The sequence below is a fragment of the Sorex fumeus genome, unplaced genomic scaffold, assembly GCF_029834395.1.
Source record: "Sorex fumeus unplaced genomic scaffold, SorFum_2.1 ptg000003l, whole genome shotgun sequence".
In the NCBI taxonomy this organism is placed as follows: domain Eukaryota; kingdom Metazoa; phylum Chordata; class Mammalia; order Eulipotyphla; family Soricidae; genus Sorex; species Sorex fumeus.
In genome coordinates, this window is record NW_026606060.1 from 40,682,256 (window position 1) to 40,705,753 (window position 23,498).

Genomic DNA, 23,498 nt, shown 5'->3' on the forward strand with positions numbered 1-23,498 from the left:
CCCTATAAATATTTACAGTATTTACAGTCTTTTAAACGTACACAACCTCAAAAAAAAAAAAGCCCCTATAATTTTTTAGATAAAAGTGGTATCTTTGTCTCAATTTCCGAAGATAAAATTCTGATATCTTCATACCTAGGTATCTGTCAGTTTCTGCATCTATTTTATATCCTCTTTCTTGATTTTCTTTGTTTTTTGAAAGTCACTTAATTTATGTGTGTTATGTGGGTTTTCCCATATCTTGGTAAGGCAGAGTATATGAAAACAAATTAGCACATCACCTCACACTCAGTTCCATATCTGAGTCATTGCCATATCATAAAATTTCTTTCTATGATTCATTACATCTGTCATATTTTTTCTTCTTCTTATAGTATTTTTAGTTCATACCACACCTTGAAATTCTCTATACTGATGACTTCAGTGCCTGTTTCTGCCTGAATGTTCTGTTGCAATATTTTATCAAATTGTCGTAATCTTTTGGAATCTTTTTTATTAATAACCAGATCATTGAACTTAAGTATAATTCTTCAAAGGTATCTAACGCAAAGGAGGCAAAACTGAAGGGGAGAAGACTCTTAGGGAGTCTTAAATGTTACTTTCTCATTTTATGCCTAATTCCCCGCTTAGGTTTAATCTTATTTACTTAATTGTATTACTTCTAATTAGCTTTTTAACTATTAATATCCTGGTGTGTCTTCTCTAATTAAAAAGTTCATGCAATTTTAATTGTAAGCAGGTTTTAATTGGATGGAATTGATTGTCCAATTATCTATTCTGGGCTGGATAGCACAGTGAGTAAGGCCCTTGCTTTGCACATGGCCAACCCAGGTTTGATTCTTGGCCTCCATATGGGTCCCACCTGTGTACTTCACAGAGTGATTCCTTAGTGCAGAGTTAGACGTAAACCCTGAGCATCACTAGGCGTGGCCCCAAAAACCAAAGGGGAAAAAACCTACTCACGTACGTACAAAAAGAAAAATGTTACGTATAGGTGTACTTCTGACAGTCTTCATTCAGAGCCTTAAAAAAGCCTGTGTGAGATTGATGACCAAGTAGTCATCTGGTATGTGTGCATATGTTTGGGTTGATATAAGTCACTTCCAAGTGGCGGTTTCCAGCCCTAAGTCAAGCTCTTCTAGAGTACAACTTTGTGCCAAAGAGAAACAACTCTGGCTTGAGCCAGAGAGGTCGTTACAGAGGGTCGGGTGTTTGCTTTGATCCCTTTGAGCCCCTCCCTGACTACAGAGCCAAGAGTAATCCTGAGCACCATCAGGATTAAAAATAAATTTTAAAAAGCAAGTTAAAAAAAAAAAAAGGCCGGAGATATGGTACAATGGGTAGGGCACTTCCATTACACACAGCCCACCCAGGTTTGATTCCTGGCACCATCTATGGCACCCTGAGCCCCCCAGGAGTGATCCCTAAGCCCAGAGCTAGGAGTAAGTCCTGAGCATAACTGGGTGTGGCTCAAAAATAAAACAAGTAACCAAATAAAAAGAGAGCCCTGGGCTAGCCCAGATCATCTTATCTCTGGTACTTAACTATTCAGTCTCCTCTCCTCTCTCCTCCCCTCTCTTCTCCCCTTCCTTCTCCTCTCCCCACTCCCCACCCATCTCATTTCCTTTTCTTTTTTGTTGGTTTTCCAGCCACACCTGGAAGTGCTCAGGGTTTACTCCTGGCTCTGGGCTCAGGGATTACTTGATTACATCAAGTAGCATCAAGATTTACTCTGTTACATCATATAGAAACCCTATGTGATGTCAAGGATCAAATCCAGATTGGCCTCATGCAAAGCAAGCACCCTTTCCGCTGTACTGTTTCTTTGACCCAATCTACTGTCTTTTAATGAAAGTATAAATAATAATGCCTAATCTGCATTTGTGATGACATATATAGATTATAATGCCTAACTCCCATTATGACTTTGAGATTTTATATATATAAAATATATAATATGTAAATATATATAAAATATATATTTATACATATATAAATATACATATATATTTATATATACACATATATCCTGGCATATGGAATATGCTAAATATTAATATAATAATGATAATCATTTATCATTATAACAGTTTTCCTCTTTCTTTTTTTGATGAAAGCATTTTATTGGGGGTCTTGAGGGCAGGATGGAAGGCCTCTGTGCCTGGCTGGCCAGGGTCTCCACAGCAGGACAGTAGCAGGAAGCTCATTTTTCCTTGTAACTCCTTCCTTTTAAAGCATCTTTGGTGGACTTGTTTTAACCACTTTAATTTTATTTTAGGCCCCGTGGTCTATAGTTCTGTTAATGATGAGGTTTCATGCATACATCATTCAGGCACCATGTGCATCCCCTGCGTCCCTCCCCTAGGGTCCTCACTGCTGGCCATCAGGGACGTAGGGAAATGTAGTCTTTATTCTGTGTAACCTGGTAATGGCAGCTCTGGAAAAACTGGAGTCTCTGTTTTTTTGTTGTTGTTGTTAAAAATCTTTTGATTTTTAATCCATACCCAGAGATGCTCAGGGCTTTCTCCTGGTTCTGCACTCCGGACTCACCCATGGCACTGCTCAGGGCTTGCTCCTGGCTCTCTCTGCTCAGGGCTCAGGGGACATCTAGGGTGTTGCGCATCAAACCCTGGTTGGCCATGTGCAAGGCAAACCACTGTACTATCGCTTCATCCCTGGTATTACTCATTTCTTAAATGTTATGATCCACCTGTGAGGACATTTCAGACTGGCCTTCTGGAATTTTCTTTGTGGGTAGGTTTTTGGTTTGCTTTTTTTCTTTGGCCATGCCCTGTTATACCCAGGGCTTACTCCTGGCCCTACACTCAGAGAGCTCTACAGGGTGGGGTGCATATGGTGCAGGGGATGAAACCTGGATTGGCCACATGCAAGGCAGGTGCCCCGCTATATTATCTCTCCAGCCCTTGTTGTTAGCTTATTTTCTTCATGACATTTTATTTGTTTAAAGTCACCGTACGTGGCTACCACCCTATTAACACCACTGCACGTGATGTAATTTATTCTTAGTTTTTAATTTTAGATTGATTCTTGTTAACTTTTTTTTTTTTTTGCTTTTTGGGGTCACACCCAGCGATGCACAGGGGTTACTCCTGGTTCATGCACTCAGGAATTACTCCTGGCCGTGCTTGGGGGACCATATGGGATGCTGGGAATCGAACCCAGGTCGGCTGCGTGCAAGGCAAACGCCCTACCCCCTGTGCTATCACTCCAGCCCTCTTGTTAACTTTTTAATCACATGTTTTGCTCTAGATTATTTTCTCTTCTCCAGGAATACACCTTCGGTTTGTAATTTCTCACAAAACTTCTAACCCTTAATTCAGTGTATGAGTGCTCAGTTAACTCCCTCATGGAACATCGTCTCACCTAATTATCTCCAGAGCTTCTTGTGGTCTTTCAGTTCTTTGAAAAGGAGACTTATTTCTGGTAGTCATTGGGAAGGTTCGCTGGCATATTTGCCAGTTAACTCCTGGAAAATTTATTCCCAGAATTCAGTTAGGAAGTTATATGGGTTCATTCAGTTTGCTTTGCGGGTGGGAGGAGCCTCCCAAGTGACGCGCTGGAGCCTGGGGTCATCCCCTTCCAGTGACAGCCAGTCTGGCTGGGGGTTCAGATGAGAGCCCAGGGTAGCAATGCTGCTTGACCCTGCCGTGCCAGCGACCCCCAGGACCACCTTAATGTTTTTCAGGAGCCTCCAGGCCCATACCTGGGTGGTACCAGGGTTCGAGCACAAGTATGTACCCTAACTTGGTGCCATCTCTGGCCCGCCTTTATACATTTATCTAGTAGGTTCGTGTTGGGTTAAGGTGTTCTGTATTATCAGATTCTTAATCAAGGTCAAATGAGCTTTATGGTTTTACCCCACCAATCCAGCCTTGAACCTCCCTGCCTCCCAGTTATTTGCCGCACCCACAGCTTAAGTCTGTGCAGAAATCAGGTGTTGGCTAGTAAACATAGGCTATTGATGATTGCAAGTCTGGAAATACAGTTAAAATTGTTACTGCTCAGGGCTGTGGGTGCAGTAGTAGAGCATATGCCTTGTTTTTATATGAGGCTCTGGGATTGGGTCCCCAGCACCACAAATACAAGTCAAGTCTTAAATTAACCATAAAAATTGTTGCTGCTGAATTTGTGATTGGGATTTTGCCTTATCCTGTTCCCGATGTTCCTGTTTAGGGATGCAGTTCAGAGTGCCACATTGGGGCTTTATGCTGGGATCAGGTGCTAGAACTATTTGCTTTCCTTTGTTGTTATTGTTGTTATTGTGTATGGGTGGGAGATGGAGGACTTGGCGCCACCTCTAGTGGTATTTAGGAGCTACTCTTGGCTCTGTGCTCAGGAATGATCCCTGGTGTTGCCTAGGGGACCATATGTGGTGCTAGGATTGGCCACATACAAGGCAAGAACCTTACTTTCTGTACTGTGTCTCCAACCCAAATGATTTGATTTCTTCCTGTGGGAGAGAATAATGAGGGAACCACAAGATGTTTTAGTTAACACCCCTCTGCCATTGCCAAATGATTGCTTTTGTATTCATTATGCAAAGGCTGATTTTAAAAAGCATTATGTATAATTGTGATGTTTCTACTGCTTCCTGTTTGATGATACTACAGGTGATGAAACAAATTCAAGCAAGCAAGCTATTGCATTATATTTACTTGAAGTCATGCAGCTTCCACCATGTTCCTGTTCTCTAAAAGGTTCCTCTTATGCAAATTTGGCTTCATATTCCCTACAGCTATTTGCATTGGTTTCCTGCCTCCCCCCACCCCCTACATAGACACACACACACACACACACACACACACACACACACACTGAAAATAGTTCTTAAGGAAGGATTCTGGTTGCGTTGAGATCTGTGTTGTCCTTTCCTGTTGGGAGATGTCTGTGCCAATGCTGTAGTTGCTTGCATCTGTGTACAAGCTCTTCTTCCTTTCTTCAGTCTTCCTCATTGGCCTAAAAAAAAAATCGAAAGTAGAGACCAGAGAGATAGTACTGGGGTTCAGGAATTTGTCTTGTACATGCCTTACCCCAGTTTAGTCACTGACCTACATGTGGTCCCCTGAACCCCTCCAGAAGTGAATCCTGAGCACCAGGAGTAAGTGCTGATTACTTTAGGTATAGCCCAAACACTCCCCCCCAAAAGAAAAAGGGAGGGAGGGAGGGAGGGAATATTCTTTTGATGAGGGATGCTCAGGGCTTACTCTTGGCTTTGAGCTCAGGGATCACTTCTGGTGGAGCTTGGGGGACCATGTGGGATGCCAAGAGATCCAACCTGGGTTGTCTTTGTGCAAGACAATCGCCCTAGCCACTCTGCCTTTACTCTGGCCCCAGGTGGAGCATTCTTTCCACTATAATTCTTCACAGAACACGTCATTTTATTTTATTATTTTTTTTAATGTAGGAGTACTGCTACTCATTCAGCCATTGATTGAACTGATTGAATTGGGCATGAACTCCACATTACTTTTTTTATTAAAATTTTTTTTAATTGAATATCCATGAGATAGATCATTACAAGGCTGTTCATAATTGGGTTTCAGTCGTACAATGATCTAGCACCCATCTCTCCACCAGTGTACATTTCCCACCACCAATGCCCCGTTTCCCTATCACCATCCCTCAACACCCCACCCCCACACCCCCAGCCTCCCTCTAAGGGAGGTACTTTCCTTCGTATTCTCTCCTTTTCTTTTTTTTTTTTTTTCAGATACTCATATGGTTTATTTGCATGATCAATATCACATTTACAACATGCATCAAGCATCTGAGAATAACATTATTTTGTGTAAAAGCAAAAATCTTCTGGAGAGAGCCCCCCCCCCCCCCACACACTTCAAGTCCAGCTTGCTCAAATGTCCACCATGTCCAGGAGTGCAGACAGATGGAGCTCCGAGGCTACGTCCTCCTCCTTGTAACTGCAGATCATCTGTTCTAGGTGTGCCAGCCGATCTGTCAGACAGCTTTCTGCTCCCTCTGATGGCTGTGGCCACTCCCTTGTCCTCTCATTCTGTTTAAATAAAAAGGGATGGGAAATAGACTGGGTATAGCCATAACCCAAGTATGTTCTTGGCAAAGCCACCAGGCCTGGCTCAGGTCAGAAGCCTGGCCTGGGGGGACAGCTGGGTGCAGTAGTCTCCACCCCAGCTTCAACAAATATCCATCTTCCTCCTTCCAGTCTACACAGGAACAGACAGCTTCTCCTGCACATGCAATGTCTGCTTTCTATTTATTCTGTCATGACAGCTTCCAGTGTAGTCACTTCTGCAAAGTATCTCCATCAGGAGCCAAAACTACTCTACCCGCCACCTTTACCCAACATGATAAGCAGAGTTCCACCTTCACATACACAGTTTGTTTCCTTTCATGCAGGACAGCTGATGCTGGAAAAAGAATTTTTGTGCTAATTTAGTTTCTTTTTTTTTTTTTTAAATAATTTATTTATTTATTGAATCACTGTGGGAAAAGTTACAGAGCTTTCGGGTTTAGTTCTCAGTCATGTAGATACCAAACACATTTCCCTTTACCAATACTCATTTTTAGCCCCGAACCCCAATAGACCCCCACCTCCCACCCCTCCCAATTCTTGTGAGGCAGATGAGTTCTAGTTAATACTCTATATACTTTGACTAGATAGATTATTTCGATAGAAGATGCACAATTATTGTTTAGAGTTTACGACCCACCCCCCACAATCAGACATGCTGAAACAGCGTTGTGAAATGATTTGCTTTCTACAACTTGGTTTAAGAATAAAATGATGTCCGGCGGCTATCGCGGCCGCGCGGTTTTGAATTTCTGCTATTTTACTTATTGACCCTGGAAGAATTTCTATTAAAAGTTAGCTAGTTAAGAGATTGGTTTCTGTGCCCTGGAGTCGTGGCCGTGCCGGAGAGCCGCTCATGGGGGGCAGCTGGAGACCTCGGTGGGGCGTGGGGGACGGCCCACAAAGCCTCCCTTCCCATGAGGTCCCCGCCGCTCCCCCAAGCCCGGCTCAAACCTGCTTTCCACAAGGCTCCCGTGCGGCCGCCATCTTTCTTTCCAGAGAGGAGCGGGCGGGCCGGTCAACACCCCTTCCCCTCCGGGCAGGCTTGGTGGTGCGTTTTAACACAAGTCCATTTGCTTTTCTGCTCCAAGCGGCTGGTTCTCTGTGCCAAGTTCTTGTGCCTCCGGGGGCCGTGGCCGTGCCGGAGAGCCGCTCGTGGGGGGCAGCTGGCGACCTCGGTGGGGCGTGGGGGACGGCCCACAAAGCCCCCCTTCCCATGAGGTCCCCGCCGCTCCCCCAAGCCCGGCTCAAACCTGCTTTCCACAAGGCTCCCGTGCGGCCGCCATCTTTCTTTCCAGAGAGCTCTCCTTTTCTTTTTGTGCATTATGATATGCAGTACAGGTGCCAAGAGGTCATGGTGTTTGCAGAACACATTTTAGCAAGATTAGAGTTCCTGATGATCATGTTTGAGTTTTGTTGTTATTCTAATTCAGCCATCAATAATCTGATTTATTATTTTTTAATGTACCTAGAGTTCATATACCTTGGTGTTTATCTATTGCTGATTCCTTTCCATCTTCCTGTCTCTTAAGTTTTATAGTGCACATGGATCACTTAGATTTCATTTTTTTTGTTTGTTTGTTTCTTGTCCATTTTTGTTGCGATTTTGGACCACACCCAGCAGCATCCTGGACTTACTCCAGGCAGGGTGCAGGGGAGACCGTAGGTGGCGCCAGAGATTGAACCCAGGTCAGCCACGTGCAAGACAAACACCCTACCCCCTGTACTATCTCTTTGCCCCCCCTTAGATTTTCTGCCTTTTCTGTTCCGTGCACCGAGATAACGATTTCATCTAATTTCATCTAATGATTTCATCTAAGCACTATGTACCCTTGGCTCCCGCCTCTGCCTTGGGGAAGACCTCTCTGCTGAAGCTGCACACCTGCCTGTCCCGTTGCCTCATGGACATGTCTGGTGTCCCCAACATTGTGTCTCCAACCTTCTGATGGCTTTTCTCAGTGCCCCTTATTGCAGTTAATGCCGGAGACCTTGGTGCCACTCCTGACTTTTTCCCTGGTCTCACAGCCAGCACTTGACTTAGCGCATCCCGTTAGCTGTATTTCCAACATGTCACCTCACGCGACCATTCATCCCCCTTCCCCCTGCTGCCAGCCTGGTTTTCTGAAGTTGCTACCTAACTGATCTCCATTCTGCCTTTGCTCTCCTTTAGTCTGGAATTAGCACACAGCCAGAGAAACTATTAAAACTTTCATTAAGTTCTTGTTCATTTTGTCGTCGTTGTTGAGAACCTTCCAACGACTTCCCATCTGACTCAGACTAGGTGACATAACGTGTGTGCAGCGACCTACGAGATCTGACTCCAGTGTCTTCCCTCTCTCGAGCCTGGTGGTCCCTGTTTACTCTCTTCCAGCCACACGCCTCTGTGTTCCTTGGCCAGGCCTTTCATTACACCAATATTTGCTCTTTGCAGGTTGCTCTTCCTGCTGAAATCAGCAGAGCTAGCTGGCCTTTGTCTTGGTTTTCACTCCCTGAAACCTTCCCCCCGCCAGCCCGTTTAGATCCTGTGTATGTCTCCTGCACTGCGAAACAGCCTTTCGAGGGCGGGGGTTTCCTCTCTTACTACGGCATCCTCAGCACGCGGACCTTTAGTGAGCAAATGGCCCTGACACCCATATTTCTTTCTTTTCTTCTTAAATTTCTCTCCGTTTTCTGCTTTTTTCCCTCCTCATTGTGACTATATGTGTTCCCTATATAGCAGCATATATATAAACACACAAATTCAGTGTAATTGATTGATTCAGTGCTAGAAACAGCAAAGCAGTCATAGAAAACCGACACTTCTATCAAGGACAGTTTATTATTTAAGATAATCTCATCTTTGGAATCCACCAGCCTAGTCCCCAGTCACCTACTCTAGCAGGCTCAGGTGTGGTGACAGACAAGAGTGTGTTTTGCATATGGTGCTAGCCTTGCATTTCCCTTTCTTCTGGCTAGGACTTAGTTTCCTCCCTCCTGCCTCACTGTGGCCGCATGTGTTCCTTGATGAGAGTTCTTCTGTCTTCCTGGTGGGAAACCGCTCGCTGTCTCACCAAAATGCATGAATCATCCTGGGCACTCCACGAGGGCAGAAGCTTTGTCTGTTTTGCAATGACTGCTATAGTGTAGGTTTTCAGGAGTGCTCAGTCTTCAACACAGAGGTAGGAAGCCTTAGCAGTTAACAAAAGACAGCAGTAACTCTTGGGAATGTTGACCTGCTCACAACTATTCTGATTATTTCTGTTCTGACTAGGTGTAACGTTGGTCCCTTTTATGCTGATTGTGCTGCTGCTGGGAAACAATTCATATACAGGCTGCTAGGGGAAAAAGAAATCAGGGAACTTAATATAAATGCTGAAGTATATCTGTTGCCTCCAAAGAAACTAGCGGTTAAGATTCATTTTTATTGAGTAGAAATCATATCCAATCTGAAAAATTTTCAAAAAAAATTTTTTTATTTTAATGAATCATCATGAGATACAGTTACAGACTTAAAATTTTTGTTATTACGTTTTAATCAAGCAATGTTAGTGTACCCATCCCTCCACCAGTGCCCATTCTCCACCACCAATGTTCCCAGTGTCCCTCCTGCCACCCCCACCTCTTCCCATCCCCCGCCTCTGTGACAGACATATTCCCTCTTTCTCTCTCCTTTTGGGTGTTATGGTTTGCAACATAGGCACTAAGCAGACATCATGTTTGGTCTATAGCCTACTTTCAGCATGCACCCACCATCCCAAGTGATCCCTCCAACCATCATTTGCTTAGTGGTCTCTTCTCCATCCCACCTGCCTTTTCCCCCAGCACATGAGATCGACTTGTGAAAAACTTTTTTAAGGTGAAAAGCAGTAACTGTGCTAAAGTTCTTTTTTCAGTTTGAACAGTCATTCTATTTTTAACTACAGCTTTGTGGTTAGTTTTTATAACTACTTACACCTCATGTAAAAGAAATGAAAATAAAGAACTTGACCTGGGCAGGAATGAGAAAAAATCCACCCATTCCTGGAAAAGCTGTTTGAGTTTTGTTTTTTTGTGGGTTGTTTTTGTTCCGGGCCGCACCTGGCAGTCCAGGCTACTCTTGCCTCTGGGTTTAGAGGTCACTCCCGGAGATGCCACGGGGACAGTGTTGGTGCTGGGGATCAAACTGGGGTTGGCCTGGTGCAGAGCAAGTGCCTTCACTCCTATTTTACCTCTTCATCCTGATTCTCTGAGTTTGGTTTCCATCTTCTTGGATTGTGTATCTGAAAGGCAGTCCTAAAAAAGATAATTAAAAAAATAATAATAAAGGTAGTCCTGCTCAAGTTTCTTTCAGAAAGATACAGCCACCCTACCTGCTTTAGGTATTGTTGAATAGTGCAACAAATGCTTCATGTAATTAAACCACATTCACTGAGCAATGATCACATAGCACCAGCCTTGGCATGGAAAATGCTGAGGGTATGGAAATTACTCTTTGGCCATGGCTTTTTTTTAAAAAAAATATGTTTTAATGTTTCCAGTTTTATTTTTTATATCTCAGGACACAAATTGTAGCACTGTAGCACTGTCCTCCCATTGTTCATTGATTTGTTCAAGCAGGCACCAGTAACGTCTCCATTGTGAGACTTGTCACTGTTTTTGGGGAGCTTGCCAAGCTCTGCCGTGCAGGTGGGATATTCTCAGTAGCTTGCTGGGCTCTCTGAGAGGGACGGAGGAATCGAAGCTGGGTCGGCCTCGTGCAAGGCAAACACTCTACCTGCTATGCTATCGCTCCAGCCCTTAGGCCTACAGCACCCAGTATTCCCAGGCGGTCTCCCATCCAAGTACTAACCAGGCTACTTGGATGGGATTAATACTAATCAGAATTCTAAGATGTCTCCTGGTTAATTTCTAATGTGAAGTGAAACTTTTGCCTAGTGAATATATGTTGTGAGGACTATAGTTGTGAGCATCTTTACAGCCTTTTTGAATATCTATAGAATGCTTTTGATGTAATGCTTTTGAAATGACCTGCAGAGTAGTTTTGTCATATTAAATGAGATGATTGGTAACTAGTGTCCAAACTTGGGAAATCATGTTGTACTAGGTTCAGTAAAATAAGAATTTAAACTTGTGGGATGACTATAAGGAATATAGATGTATGTCTTAAGTCAGAAAGATAATGGGTGGAGATATCAGTGGGAAAAAGGAAAGGAATCCTGTTAAAGTGAAGATGGTTTTTAAATGAATGAAAGTTATAGAATGTATGTAATGTGTAGAAAGTTTGAGGTTGTTTTTGAGGTTGTTTTTTAAGGAAAGGAACTGATCAAGCTGTTTTGTTATAAGAAACTTTTTAAATCACAGTCAGAATTGTTCTAGTACCTTTTTGGTGGTATGGCCAATGACCATACCACCATATCATGGCCATACCACCCTGAACGCGCCTGATCTCGTCTCATCTTGGAAACTAAGCAGGGTTGGGCTGGTTAGTACTTGGACAGGACACAAATTACCAACATTATTATTACATGTTCCACATAAAGCAGTATTATTGAGAATGCATTGGGAAATAAATCTTTATTTTCTTTGTTTGATTTTGGGCCACACCAGGTGTTGCTCAGAGCTTACTCCCAGCTCTGTGCTCAGGGGTCACTCCTGGTGCTGCTTGGGGAACTGTATAGTATCAGAGATTGAACTGGGCATGGCGGCATACAAGGCAAGCACTTATGCCCTGTACTAGCTCTCCAGCCCAATCTTTGTTTTTCAAACAAAATCTTAAAGAAAAATTAATGGATTGTTGATATAAATGGATTGTTATGATATGCTAATTCACCATATACAACAAGTGTAAATTTTGTGTGATAAAATATTTCCTAAATTAAAAAAAAGCAAACTCATCTAGACGTTTTCTTCCTTTCAAGGTATCGTAGACGTCGCAAGAAACTGGATCCTCCAAAAGACAGATGAAATTGAAGAATCAGAGAGAAATGTTATTCTCTGTCTCGTTTGCCATTTGAGAAAATATAGTCTGGTATATTCACTATTATGTTATATAGTAAAAAAGTAATAAAGTGTCTTCATATAAGAATGCGTATTTCTTTATAGAAAGTCATTCTGAATTTGACATTCTTATTTAGAGAAAGCTTTGTCATCTTATTTTCCACGTGAGGGCAGTATTAAAGTTTTATTTATTTATTTTTTCTTTTTGAATCACATCCAGCGATGCACAGGGGTTACTCCTGGCTTTGCACTCAGGAATTACTCCTGGCAGTGTTCAGGGGACCATATGGGATGCTGGGAATCGAACCCGGGTTGGCCGAGTGCAAGGCAAACACCCTCCCCGCTGTGCTATCGCTCCAGCCCCCTAAAGTTTGATTTTTGTGAGTCAAATATGATTGTGTTAACATTATCCAAATATTTCTAGTAGTAATTTAATAACCAGGAATACGGTTGATAAAAATGTTCCTTTTTTTAATTCTAAAATTCTTTTTTCTTTTTAAATTTTAATTGGATCACTGTGAGATACAGTTTCAAAGTTGTTCATGATTGAGTTTCAGTCATACAATGTTCCAGTCATACTGTCCTTTTACCAGTGCCCATTTCCTGCCACTAATGTCTCCAGTTTCCACCTCCCCTCCCCTCCACCCCCAGCTTGCCTCTATGGCAGACACTTTCTTCTTCTCTCTGTCTCTTTCTCCTCTCTCTCTCTGTCTCCCTCTCTCTCTCTCTCTGTCTGTCTCTCAGAGATTCTTTAGTTGCCTTTTCTCTTTTCTTTCTTTTTTTTTCTTTGCTTTTTGGGTCACACTTGGTGATGCCCAGGGGTTATTCCTGGATTATGCACTCAGCATTTACTCTTGGCTGTGCTCAGGGGACCATATGGGATCGAACCCGGGTCGGCCGTGTGCAAGGCAAACGCCCTACCCGCTGCACTATCACTCCAGCCCCTTTAGTTGCCTTTTTGAAAGGAACTCATGAAGTTTATCCCCCAGTTAGATTCCTAGCTTCTGTAATATTTCTTTTTTTGGTTTCTAGGAAATTGTTATATTTGAATATAACAATTATTACATCTAATCAAGTTTTACTAGGAGGCCATATACATACGTTGTCTTTAAAATTTGATAATGATTCTTTGAGAATAGTATGATCCCATTTTGCAGATAAGGCTGAGTGACTTGATTCTTCTCTGCCCTACCAAGTGGTGGAGGAAGATCCAAACTGTCAAGCTCAAAAGCATGTCCATCGCAGGTACATAGGAGTTATTTCCTTTCATCCAACAATAGATTATCCCAAAGAAGAAATCGCATAATATCACATAATTTGTTCTGCAGCTCCCCTTGTCTGAAACATTTTCCTGAATTCGGGGCACATGCAACTCTGATTGAAGCATCAGCGCCAAACTAGTGTTATGAGTATGCTAATAGATTATTCTGATGTTGATTGGCTTATGTGTGATGTAGATCGCTGCTGTTTAGCATAAGGTTTCTATTTAGAAGGTGGGGGAAGCTTAAGCAGGTGGAAAGGTGCTTTATTTAGATTTGTGAAATATTTGTGATATAAAATCAGACAACAACTACATAGTTACTATTTTTATTTTGTTTTGATTTTCTTCGCCTCCCAAGGGGTGTCTAGGGGGCCCACGGCCCATTCTCAGTGAGTCTCCGAGAAGTTCTGTGTTAGTGGTTTTGAGGTTTGGGGATGCCGTGCTGCTGGGGAACCACCAGGGCCATTCTGACAGGGCTTGGGGTCTCTCAGGACACACGTGGTCATGCATGGGTGGCCATGTGGTGTTGGGAATCAAATCTAGGTCGGGTGCATGCAGGATTTTGTCCAACCCCTGTATTATCTCCCCTGACCATGAGATTTGTTCTTGTTTTTGTTTGGGGGGGCCACACCCAGCTGTACTCTGAAATGACTCCTAGTAGAGCTTGGGAGACCATATGGGGTCCTGGGGATTGAAACTAGGTCAGCCTCATACAAGGCTACCCACTGTACTATCGCTCCAGCCCCTTCCCCCTGTAATATTTTAAAAACTGATGTGAAAGTGCTTTTACATTCAAAATTTTATTTAATTCAGATCTTGCAACAGAAGCCCTCCCATTGAAGGTTCAGATGCTTAGTAATATGTTAGGAATAGTGAGCAGGGGAAGAAAAAAAAAAGTTCACCCCGGTTACCTAAAGGAAATATTTTAAGTGGTTTACTTTGTCATTAATATATTACTAATTTTTTGAAAGTTCAAAGTAAAAGTAAGAAGTATTTACCAGCCATGTCGATGACGTCTTTGAAAAAATCTTTTATTTTCAGGCTCACATAGCTCATCACCACTGTCGTTTTCCCTATGTTGTTTCCATTTCGGAATAGTAACCTGCTACCCACCAACACTAATGTTCTATAAAAGGTTCACTTGAAGTTTTTTGCGTAAATTAAAAAAATATGTAAGGTGGGATGGTGCTAAATAAATATAAATAAGTATTGCTTCAAGAAAAGCTCACTTCAGAGGTATGGTGCTGCCAACAGGTCAATCTGTACCTGTGAGACGAGTGCATCAGCAGCTTGATGGCGCCTTCAGACTTCCAGATACCCCAAAATTGCTGCTGTGCCTTTGGCCAGACCCCAAAACTTTGGGGCAGTTTACCAAGAAAGTAAATGGCCAAAAGTTAGGTTGTGGGAGAGACCCACAAACCAACTTCGGCTCAGCTATATAATTGGAGGCATGGCCTCTCTGGTTCCTGATCCGACTGCTTAATGGCCATGATCCCAGAGACTCAGAAACAAATCTCGAAACCCAGTGGCTTTTGGCAGAACTGCGTCCGGTTCCTGCAGTAGGTTACCGGTGCTGGGAATAGGTTTTGTGCCTTGGCCTGTTCCCCCTGGAGGCCCGGTGGCCGCCATCCTCCAGAGGCCACTGGACAGTCAGGTTTGGGCCCGCAGTGATGAGACATGCAGGGCCTCATGGGATGGGGGTGGAGCCGGCCCTTTCTTCCCCGTCCCAACGAGACTCCAGATCGCTGCCCATGAAAGGCCTTTCTGGCTCCTGATCAAGCTGCTTAATGGCCAGGATCCAAGAGACTCAAACAAATCTCGGAACCCAGCAGGTTTTGGCAGAAATCCCTCCAGATTTAATTGTAAAAATTTTGGAATTTCAAAATCGCATGGCCACTGCTGCAGCCACGTGACATCATGTGTTATTCATAAGCAGCAATAGAAAACAAATTGTCTACTGTTGCCTTTTCAGCAGATATGAGTGCTGGGGTAAAATCCCAAATAATAATGGTGGATCTGGTGTCAAAATATTGAATGTAATCAAAGGAGAGAGAGAGAGAGAGAGAGAGTAATGTGGAAATCATCTGCCCCACAGGTAGGGGGAGGGTGTGGGATGGGGGGATACTGAGGTTTTGGGGGGTGGAGAATGGGCACTGGTGAAGGTATGGGTGTTTCATTGTACGATCAAGACTTAAACCCGAAAGCTTTGTAACAGCTCTCACGGTGATTGAATAAATAAAATTATAAAAAATTGGAAAAAAAGGTAAGGTGGAGTTCATGCCCAATTCAGTCAGCTAATTAGTGGCTGAATAAATAGCAGTACTCCTACATTAGAAAAGAAAAGAAAAGAAAAAAGAAAAGCTCACTTTGTTCATTGATAAAAAAAATATCTTTAGTGTAACCACTAGAGGGCACTCTCACATAGGGTTCAACTCAAAACATTTCTCGCCCCAAATACTGACTTTGTTTTTGTGATTTGTTGGGTGGTATGTTAATTGGAAGCCATACCTGTTTCTGCTCAGAACTTTTCCTAGCTATGTCTCAGGGATCACTCCCAGTGGAGTTCAGGGGACCATATGGGATGCTGATCATTGAACCCAGATCAACTGCATTCAAGACAAGCACCTTACCTTGTTACTTTCTCTGACCCCATTTTAGACAGTAAATTTAGATCAGGTTGTCTATTTTGATTGTTAAGTTTTAAGAGTTCTTTGGATATGTCGGATGTCAATATTTCCTTTTCAAATATTTTCTCCCTGTTTGTGGCTCGTCCTGTCATTTCATAGAGCAGGACATGTTCATTTTAATGGAAAACAGCTTACCACATTGTCCCATGATTTACTTTCAGTGGGGGTGATGAGAGGCGCTCTGAGTTTCTCATTATCCAGCAATCCAGGCCTGACTTGTTTACATGGAGTTAGGGCGGCAAGTGGTCAAGTCTTGGGCTATAGTCTCAGAACTGGCATATTCTCACTTCCATGAAGCCACTGAGGTTTGGGGTAAGGAGTCAACTCTGGTATTGCAGAAGAAGCAGATACACTATTACTTTGCCACATTAAGACATCACAAAGCTTAACCAAAGGGCTGGGGCGATAATACAGTGGACAGGATGCTTTCCTTGCACACAGCCAACCCAGGTTCATTCCTCAGCACTGCATATGATCCCCAAGCTCCCCAGGAGTGATCCCCAAGTGCAGAGCCAGGAATAAGCCCTGAGCACTGCCAGCTGTGGCCCCAAAGTAAAACAAACTTAATCGATTGAGTTTGGGGTTTTTATTGTCATATCTCTGTGAGACAGAGCTCAATAAACTTGATGTGGTTTACTCAGAAATTGGTTAGTTCAAAGGAAATGCAAAACTTTTATTTATAAACTTGTTTTGCTTAAATGGTCCCTCGTTGGTATGCACAGTAATAGCTAATCTTGTCAATTTAATCCCTTTTCCATACATATTAATCAGTTAAGGGTAGGCTGGGGATGAGGGAGAGCTAAACATTGAGTCAGGCAGGTAGTACAGTGGTTAAAGTGCTGGTCTTGCTCAAGGTTGATGCCTTGTTCTGTTTCATTGCTGACCAACATAACTGTAACTAGGAAAATGAACAGTTACCCCGCCAGCAAGTGCTGTTTTGGGATTCATGTAGGATTACAACAGGATGCAAGCTTTCTGAGAGTAGTTACCCAGCCTAACTCCTCCCAGAATGGAAGCCAACATAATGCTTTTTTGAGAAAGTCTTGGTATGAGAAGCTTACCAATGGAACTAAAGCTCGGTGATCTAGTGAAGATTTTAAATGATGTACAGATGAATGCAGTAACCTGGAGGTTATTCTTTTTATTTGTGGTCTTATGGGAGATAGTCATTAACTATTATAATTGCACACTGAAAGAAAGGATGGTTCACTAGGGTGAGGGGTTGGGGGAGTTGGCTGAGGATATTTGAATTTTTTGCATCACAAGAAACCGGTTTGGTCCAAATTTTGAAGATGTAAATCGGCCAGCTAATGCTATTAATTTGTTTGCTATCTTCAGAATTATGATCTTAAGAATTCTCCCATGCAAGGTAGAAACTCAACATGTTTTTCAAAGATAGATAAAATCAAAGGACAAATTCCAAACTCGGAAGAGTGGGTTTCTCTACAGATTATTGCTAACATGTACCATCATTGAAAAGGGATTGTAGCACCAAGAGGAAGCCCAGAGCACTGCTGGGTGTGAACCCCCCCCAAAAAAAAAAAAACAAAAATAATATATATTTGGCAGGGGTGAGAGATAGTACAGTGGGCAGAGAGCTTATCTTGCACACAGCTGACCCAGATTCAGTGGCTCCCAGTGGAGTACCCTTGAACACCACCTGACCCTGAGTGTAGAGCCAGAAATAAGCCCTAAGTTTTTTGGTGTGGCCCTCCAAATGAAACAAACATATATAAATATATGTGTATATATATCACATGGTTTTATTCAAAGTGTCATGTAAGGGTGTGAGCCAGAGAATCAGTAACTTGCTCATAATTTTCTTCAGTTACAATTGAAAAACACCAAAAAACTAATTTATAGAAATTACCCTACATAAGGCACATTTTTAATCAATAAGTAATCGTTCTTTTTATATTCCCTTTTATTTTCTAATTTTTTTTAATTGAAATTCAATTTTAAGTACATTGAATCAGCAAGATCTTGAGTTTATTATGGTATTTAATGGTTTTACTTTTTATTTTTACTAATTTAATCATATTTTATACGAATACTGGGTCATGATGAATTAAATACCTGCTTCTTCATCACAGATAATGACCATTTCTGTTTACAGAGTGCTTTGCAGTAGGTTATTCACCTTTGGATTGAAGCCTTCTAATAGCTAGGAGTTTACTACCTTTTCAGGAAGCAAATTCCAGCGTTGAGCATTTCTGATTATTAGAAAATATTTCCTGATAGTAAGTGGAGATCAGTCTTTCTACAGTTTGCAGTTCATAGACTTGATCCCTGGCCCTGGACTGTCATAAAATAAACTTACTTCCTCATATTGATTAGCCTTTTTTTTTTCTTTTCTATTTTTTTCGGGTGGTCACACCCAGCGATGCACAGGGGTTACTCCTGGCTCTGCACTCAGGAATTACCCCTGGCGGTGCTCAGCGGACCATATGGGATGCTGGAAATCGAACCCAGTTCGGCCGCGGCAAGGCAAATGCCCTACCCTCTGTGCTATTGCTCCAGCCCCCTTTATTAGCCTTTTGGATATATGAATACCTGCCACACCATTCCTTATTTTTCTTTAAACTCTGCTTCTTTTATTTTTCATATGCCACGGTTTCCAGACCGCCCTTGGCCTGCTTTTCCTTCGGCATGTATTCTATTAATAATGTCTTGCTTCAGATATATTACCCAGAACTGAACTGAACGTCATTTTCTTGTTCCGGACAATATGCTTCTACTAAGAGTGCCAATAACGCATTAAGTTTTCGAGCAATCATTTCACTGTGTTGGTGTGCAATGAGTCATAGTTTCTGAAGACATACTAAGAATATCAAATTAGTCTCCAAATGCAGCTGATGCCTGGGTGAATACATTCTTCTACCTTTTTTGTTTCCTTTTAGGGTAAAAAAAATGGGTTATTTTCACTGCTAACCTTTTATTTTTGCTAATTTAAAGATTTTACCTTTTAGGGGCTGGAGTGATAACATAGCCGGTAGGGCGTTTGCCTTGCACGTGGCCCACCCAGGTTCGATTTCCAGCATCCCATACAGTCCCCCGAGCACTGCCAGGAGTAATTCCCGAGGGCAGAGCCAGAAGTAGCCCCTGAACATCACCAAGTGTGACCCAAAAAGAAAACAAAAAAAAATTATCTTTTAAACCCAGCTGGGTAATGTCACCAAAGAGGATCTGAAACAGGCTTCATATATTTAGGAACTTCTTGGCTAGACTGTAACAAGAGCTAGATGAAATACTGGGCAAACTGTTAAGTGACTCATGTTAGTAATTCAGGTGACAAAGGAGTTGGGCCTAGATGAGAGACATAGAAAAGCTGGCAAGGAGACCAGCTCTAGGGGCAAGCAGGAAGCAAAATTAATCCGCATTGGTTGCTGAATTATATGGGAACAACAGTAATGAATGAGAAAGGAGGAAAAACAGCTCCCGACATGCAGAAGCTGGCCTGACATTCAATGCTAGCCTGTTATTTCCTGTTGTGCAGAAGAATCTCAAAGACCAACATGAGACAAGTTTCTGAGGCCATAGGAAAGGGAGACAAAACAAGTCCACTCTGTAATTTGCTCTAGGCATTGACAAAAGCAGAGTTATTGTGCCCTTTCCGGAAATTCCACATGTCTCTGCGACCCCTTCCACTAAAACCAGGGACAGCCACTATTTATGGTGAGAGAGCATTATCTTCTTTCTTTTGGAGGTTGGTGGGGATCGGGGGTGGCAGCCTGGCTGTATTTAAAGCTTACTCCTGGCGAACTCTGGAGACCGATTATGATGGCAGGGATCAAGCCCAGGTTGGACACATGCAAGGCAAATGCCTTACAGGCTGTACTATCTCTGACTCTCCCTGGATTGTTCTTCCTATAGGTGAGCGGTATTGAGACACCTTGTCATTAATTGCCTCTTCTTTGTGACTACACCCAGGCTCCAGCAACCCCCGCTTCTTTCCAGTGCTGGCAAGTCACTCCACCAACTCCCACATGCTCTCCCAGACTCTTTCTAACACCCTGAGTCTGACTTCCCTCACCTTTCTGCCACAAGTAGTAAACTCAAGTTATCCACCAGGGATATATTCAGAGATATATTCCTGGTTGCCCCAGTTTGAAGAGCTTCAGTGCCATAAGAATAATCCCAAAAATTCTTGTTTAGACAACGAGGTATTGGTCAGGCCAACTGAAATGAAGAATCTACTCTAAAAAGAAAGAAGAATTTCATTTTAACAAGCTAGCGCAGGTTTCAGTGGAGTTATCCAGGAGGCATTTGGATGCCTCTATGCTCTGGAGCTGATGAAAGATGTCTGAATAGTTACCTACCTTCCTTTTTCCTAACTCTATCAACCTAGCTCCTGTCTATCCAGACCGAAATATACTCAGAAATATGTATGTTTGAGAGCCACTTTTATATAATAGTTGAAGGTGAGGAATTAGCTGAGATCACAGAGAGAGAGAGAGAGAGAGAGAGAGAGAGAGAGAGAGAGAGAGAGAGAGAGAATTAGAATAGCACTATAGCACTGTCCTCCCATTTTTCATCAATTTGCTCAAGCGGGCACCAGTAAGGTCTCTATTGTGAGACTTGTTACTGTTTTTGGCATATCGAATATACCACGGGGAGCTTGCCAGGCTCTGCCGTGCAAGTGTGATACTCTTGGTAGCTTGCCAGGCTCTCCGAGAGGGATGGAGGAATCAAACCCAGGTCTGCCGCATTCAAGGCAAACGCTCTACCCGCTGTGCTATCACTCCAGTCTAGAAAGAGATTAGAATAAGCAGAGAAAAGAGCTCAGACAGAATGCCAAATAGCTTGCACATTTAGAGGGGGAGCAGATAGTTAAGATAGAAAAGACTCAGGAAGAGATGTCTGGGCCAGAGAGATAGTACAGAGGTTAAGGCCTTGTGCACAGCCAACTCTAGTTCAATCTCTGGTAAAGCATACAGTCCCCTGAGCACAGAGCCAGGAGCAAGCCCTGAGCTCCGATGGGTGTATTCCTGAATCCCCCTGACTTACCCCTCCTACCCACTCCCACCCCCCACCACACCCCCCGCCCAAATAGCTATCTTTGAAGAAAGCAGAGAATCAAAAGCAGCAAAAGATCAGAAGTTAGTACAAGAATTTTAAGGAGGAAGAAAGATTTGGCTTCAGAAGCTGCGAAGAAGTCAGATAAGATGAGCAGGTAATACAGCTGGTACGGCGCTTGACTCCTACGCGGCTGACCCGGATTTGATCCTCGGTATCCCATATAGTCCCCTGAGCACTGCCAGGAGTGCAGTCAGAGCCCGCTAGGGATGACTCCCAAGTGCAGAGGCAGGATCAACCCCCTGAGTCCTGCGGGTGTCTGAGGAGCAGCTGGAGCCACCGGGCAGGCCCCGTCCTGATGCCTCTTCACTTCCTGGCTCAGTGAGATGTTTTAGCCTCTCCTGGACTTCCTGCTAGAAAGAAGTGCTGGAATCATCCATTTCTCTAAGAACTCTGACTTCCTTTGGGAGGAAGTGGCTAGTTAGAAATCCAAGATCTGGCTTCCTGCTCCTTTTCAGATGCTGCTCTGTGAAGGCTCAGGCAACATGGGGATGACAGGGCCAAGAGGGAAAACTGATGACTAGCCTGCAAGCTTCTGGTGCCACGCAAGTTCAGACACCTTTGCAGATCTCTCTAGGATGCACTTTTACTTTAGGCAACTTGCTGGGACTCTGCCTTCCACAGGATTTCCTCTGTAGCAGAAGAAAAAAGGCCAGTGCTGCCCTTGGGCACTAAGTGAAGCCTGAAACCACACGCGAAATGCTCACCCAGTATTTCATCCTGGCAGGTGAATTTCAGTGCTGCAGTTGTAGCTTTGTTTATTAAATTGATAATAGTGTTTGTTGAGTTTAATTTTCATCATCATCACCATGATTTTTATTTTTTTTATAAAGTTTTTTTATTTTTAATTGAATCACTGTGAGATAGACTCTAACAAAGCTGTTCATGATTAGGTTTCAGTCATACAGTGTTCCAACACCGATCCCTTCACGTGTACATTTCCCAGCATCAGTGTCCCCAATTGTTATTATTAGTTTCGGGGTCACACCCAGCAGGAGTTGGGGTCTATCCCTGTCTCTGTGCTCAGGAGTCTTTCCAGATGGTGCCAAGGATTGAGCCTTGGCTTCTGGCATGCAGAGCATATATTCTAGCGTGTTGAGCTCTGTCTCTGGCCCACACATCTGTGTTATTAAGAAAAGGACTCTTATGTGTGGTGTAACTGTCTCTGGCTTTGCTGGCCAATTGTCTTTTTTTCTGGATAATGCCCAATTTTCTACCTCTGCCATTTTGTAGGGAGTCCCAGTTCCTGTCACATTCAACGGGACTAGGGATAGCAAGTAGGACTGGTTAAAGTACAGTGGTTTGGATTCAGATTGAGCATTCAGGCCAATGAAGATGTGAAGCTTTGCAAAGGAGGCTTCATGATGAGTTCAGTGGGGGAAGTGGAACGTTCCATTTGTCTGTGGCATCGTTCCAGGGAAGTAGATCTGTGCAAGAGTAAGAGAGAAGAGGTGAAGGCTGTAGGGAGTGGTGGAATCTGATCCCTGATGGGTGAGGCCCATGGGTGCCCAGGCTGTCTCCAAACTATGGAACCTTCCAACAGACCCTTTAGCCTAAGTGGGTTCAACCTGAATCACAGTGACTTTCCCTCAGGAGGGGAGAGGCTTCCCTCACAGTCTTCTGCTCAGGGCTTCCTCCTGATTCTGCTCTCAGGGATTCCTCCGCACAGTGCTCAGGGGAACCTTAGGCAATGCCAGGGATTGAACCTGGAAAGGGTGCGTGTGAGGCAAGCGCTTTAACCCCTATATAAGCAGCTTCAGGTGTGAACTACCTCTCTCCTGCCATGCAATTCCCTTCACTTTGATGATCTCCCCAAAATAGTAAGAGACAAAGTGAGTCTACATTGTAATTATATTTTCTCTCTTATTAGCAGCTGTCCAAAACAGTTGTTTCTATTTATGCTTCACATTAGATCATCTTTCTGAATAGTCTCCTAAGAATCTTCCCTTTGCTCAGGGGCTAATTTCAACTTGGTGCTTGGGGATAATTTTTCAGCAGCGCTTGAGGGATGCCAGGGATCAAACTTGGGGCTCCTACATGCAAAGCATGCACTCCAGCCTGTTGAGATGTCTCTCCAGCCCTGACCTCTGTTTTAGTAATCTGAGTAATCTTATATTCAGTTTTGACCATATTTTCATTTCTCATCCATCACACCACTCCATCGAATGTGTATGATCTTGGCACTTTATCAAGTGCCTTCTTTTCTGAGTCAACAAGAAGTAAATCATTTGTGAGGGAAAGTATGGATTCTTTCTTCCTTTAGCTAAAAGCAGTTTTCCAAGTACCCACTTAAGCTCACACTTTCTCTAATGGAGGGCTACTTAACAGGTTTCTCCATTCCTGTTTACTTTGTCGGCTTTTCTAGTTCTCCAGGCTCAGTGGAAACTCTAATCCTTGTGCTTATCCTGATGTCTGAATTCAAGGACTGCTATTCAGGTAGGTTAATGTGTTG

General features: G+C 43.2%; 1 protein-coding gene across 2 annotated transcripts in view; it reads left to right on the top strand.

Annotated features, from left to right (window-relative positions):
• MRPL42 (mitochondrial ribosomal protein L42) overlaps nucleotides 1-12,110 on the top strand; it is a 39,920-nt gene extending 27,810 nt beyond the window's left edge. For both annotated transcript variants that reach the window (XM_056117262.1, XM_056117272.1), the window contains exon 6: nucleotides 11,944-12,110. In XM_056117262.1, the coding sequence (XP_055973237.1) occupies nucleotides 11,944-11,989 (46 nt within the window). In that variant the 3' untranslated portion in view covers nucleotides 11,990-12,110. The remainder of the gene's footprint in view (nucleotides 1-11,943) is intronic.
• The last annotated feature ends 11,388 nt before the right edge of the window (nucleotides 12,111-23,498 follow it).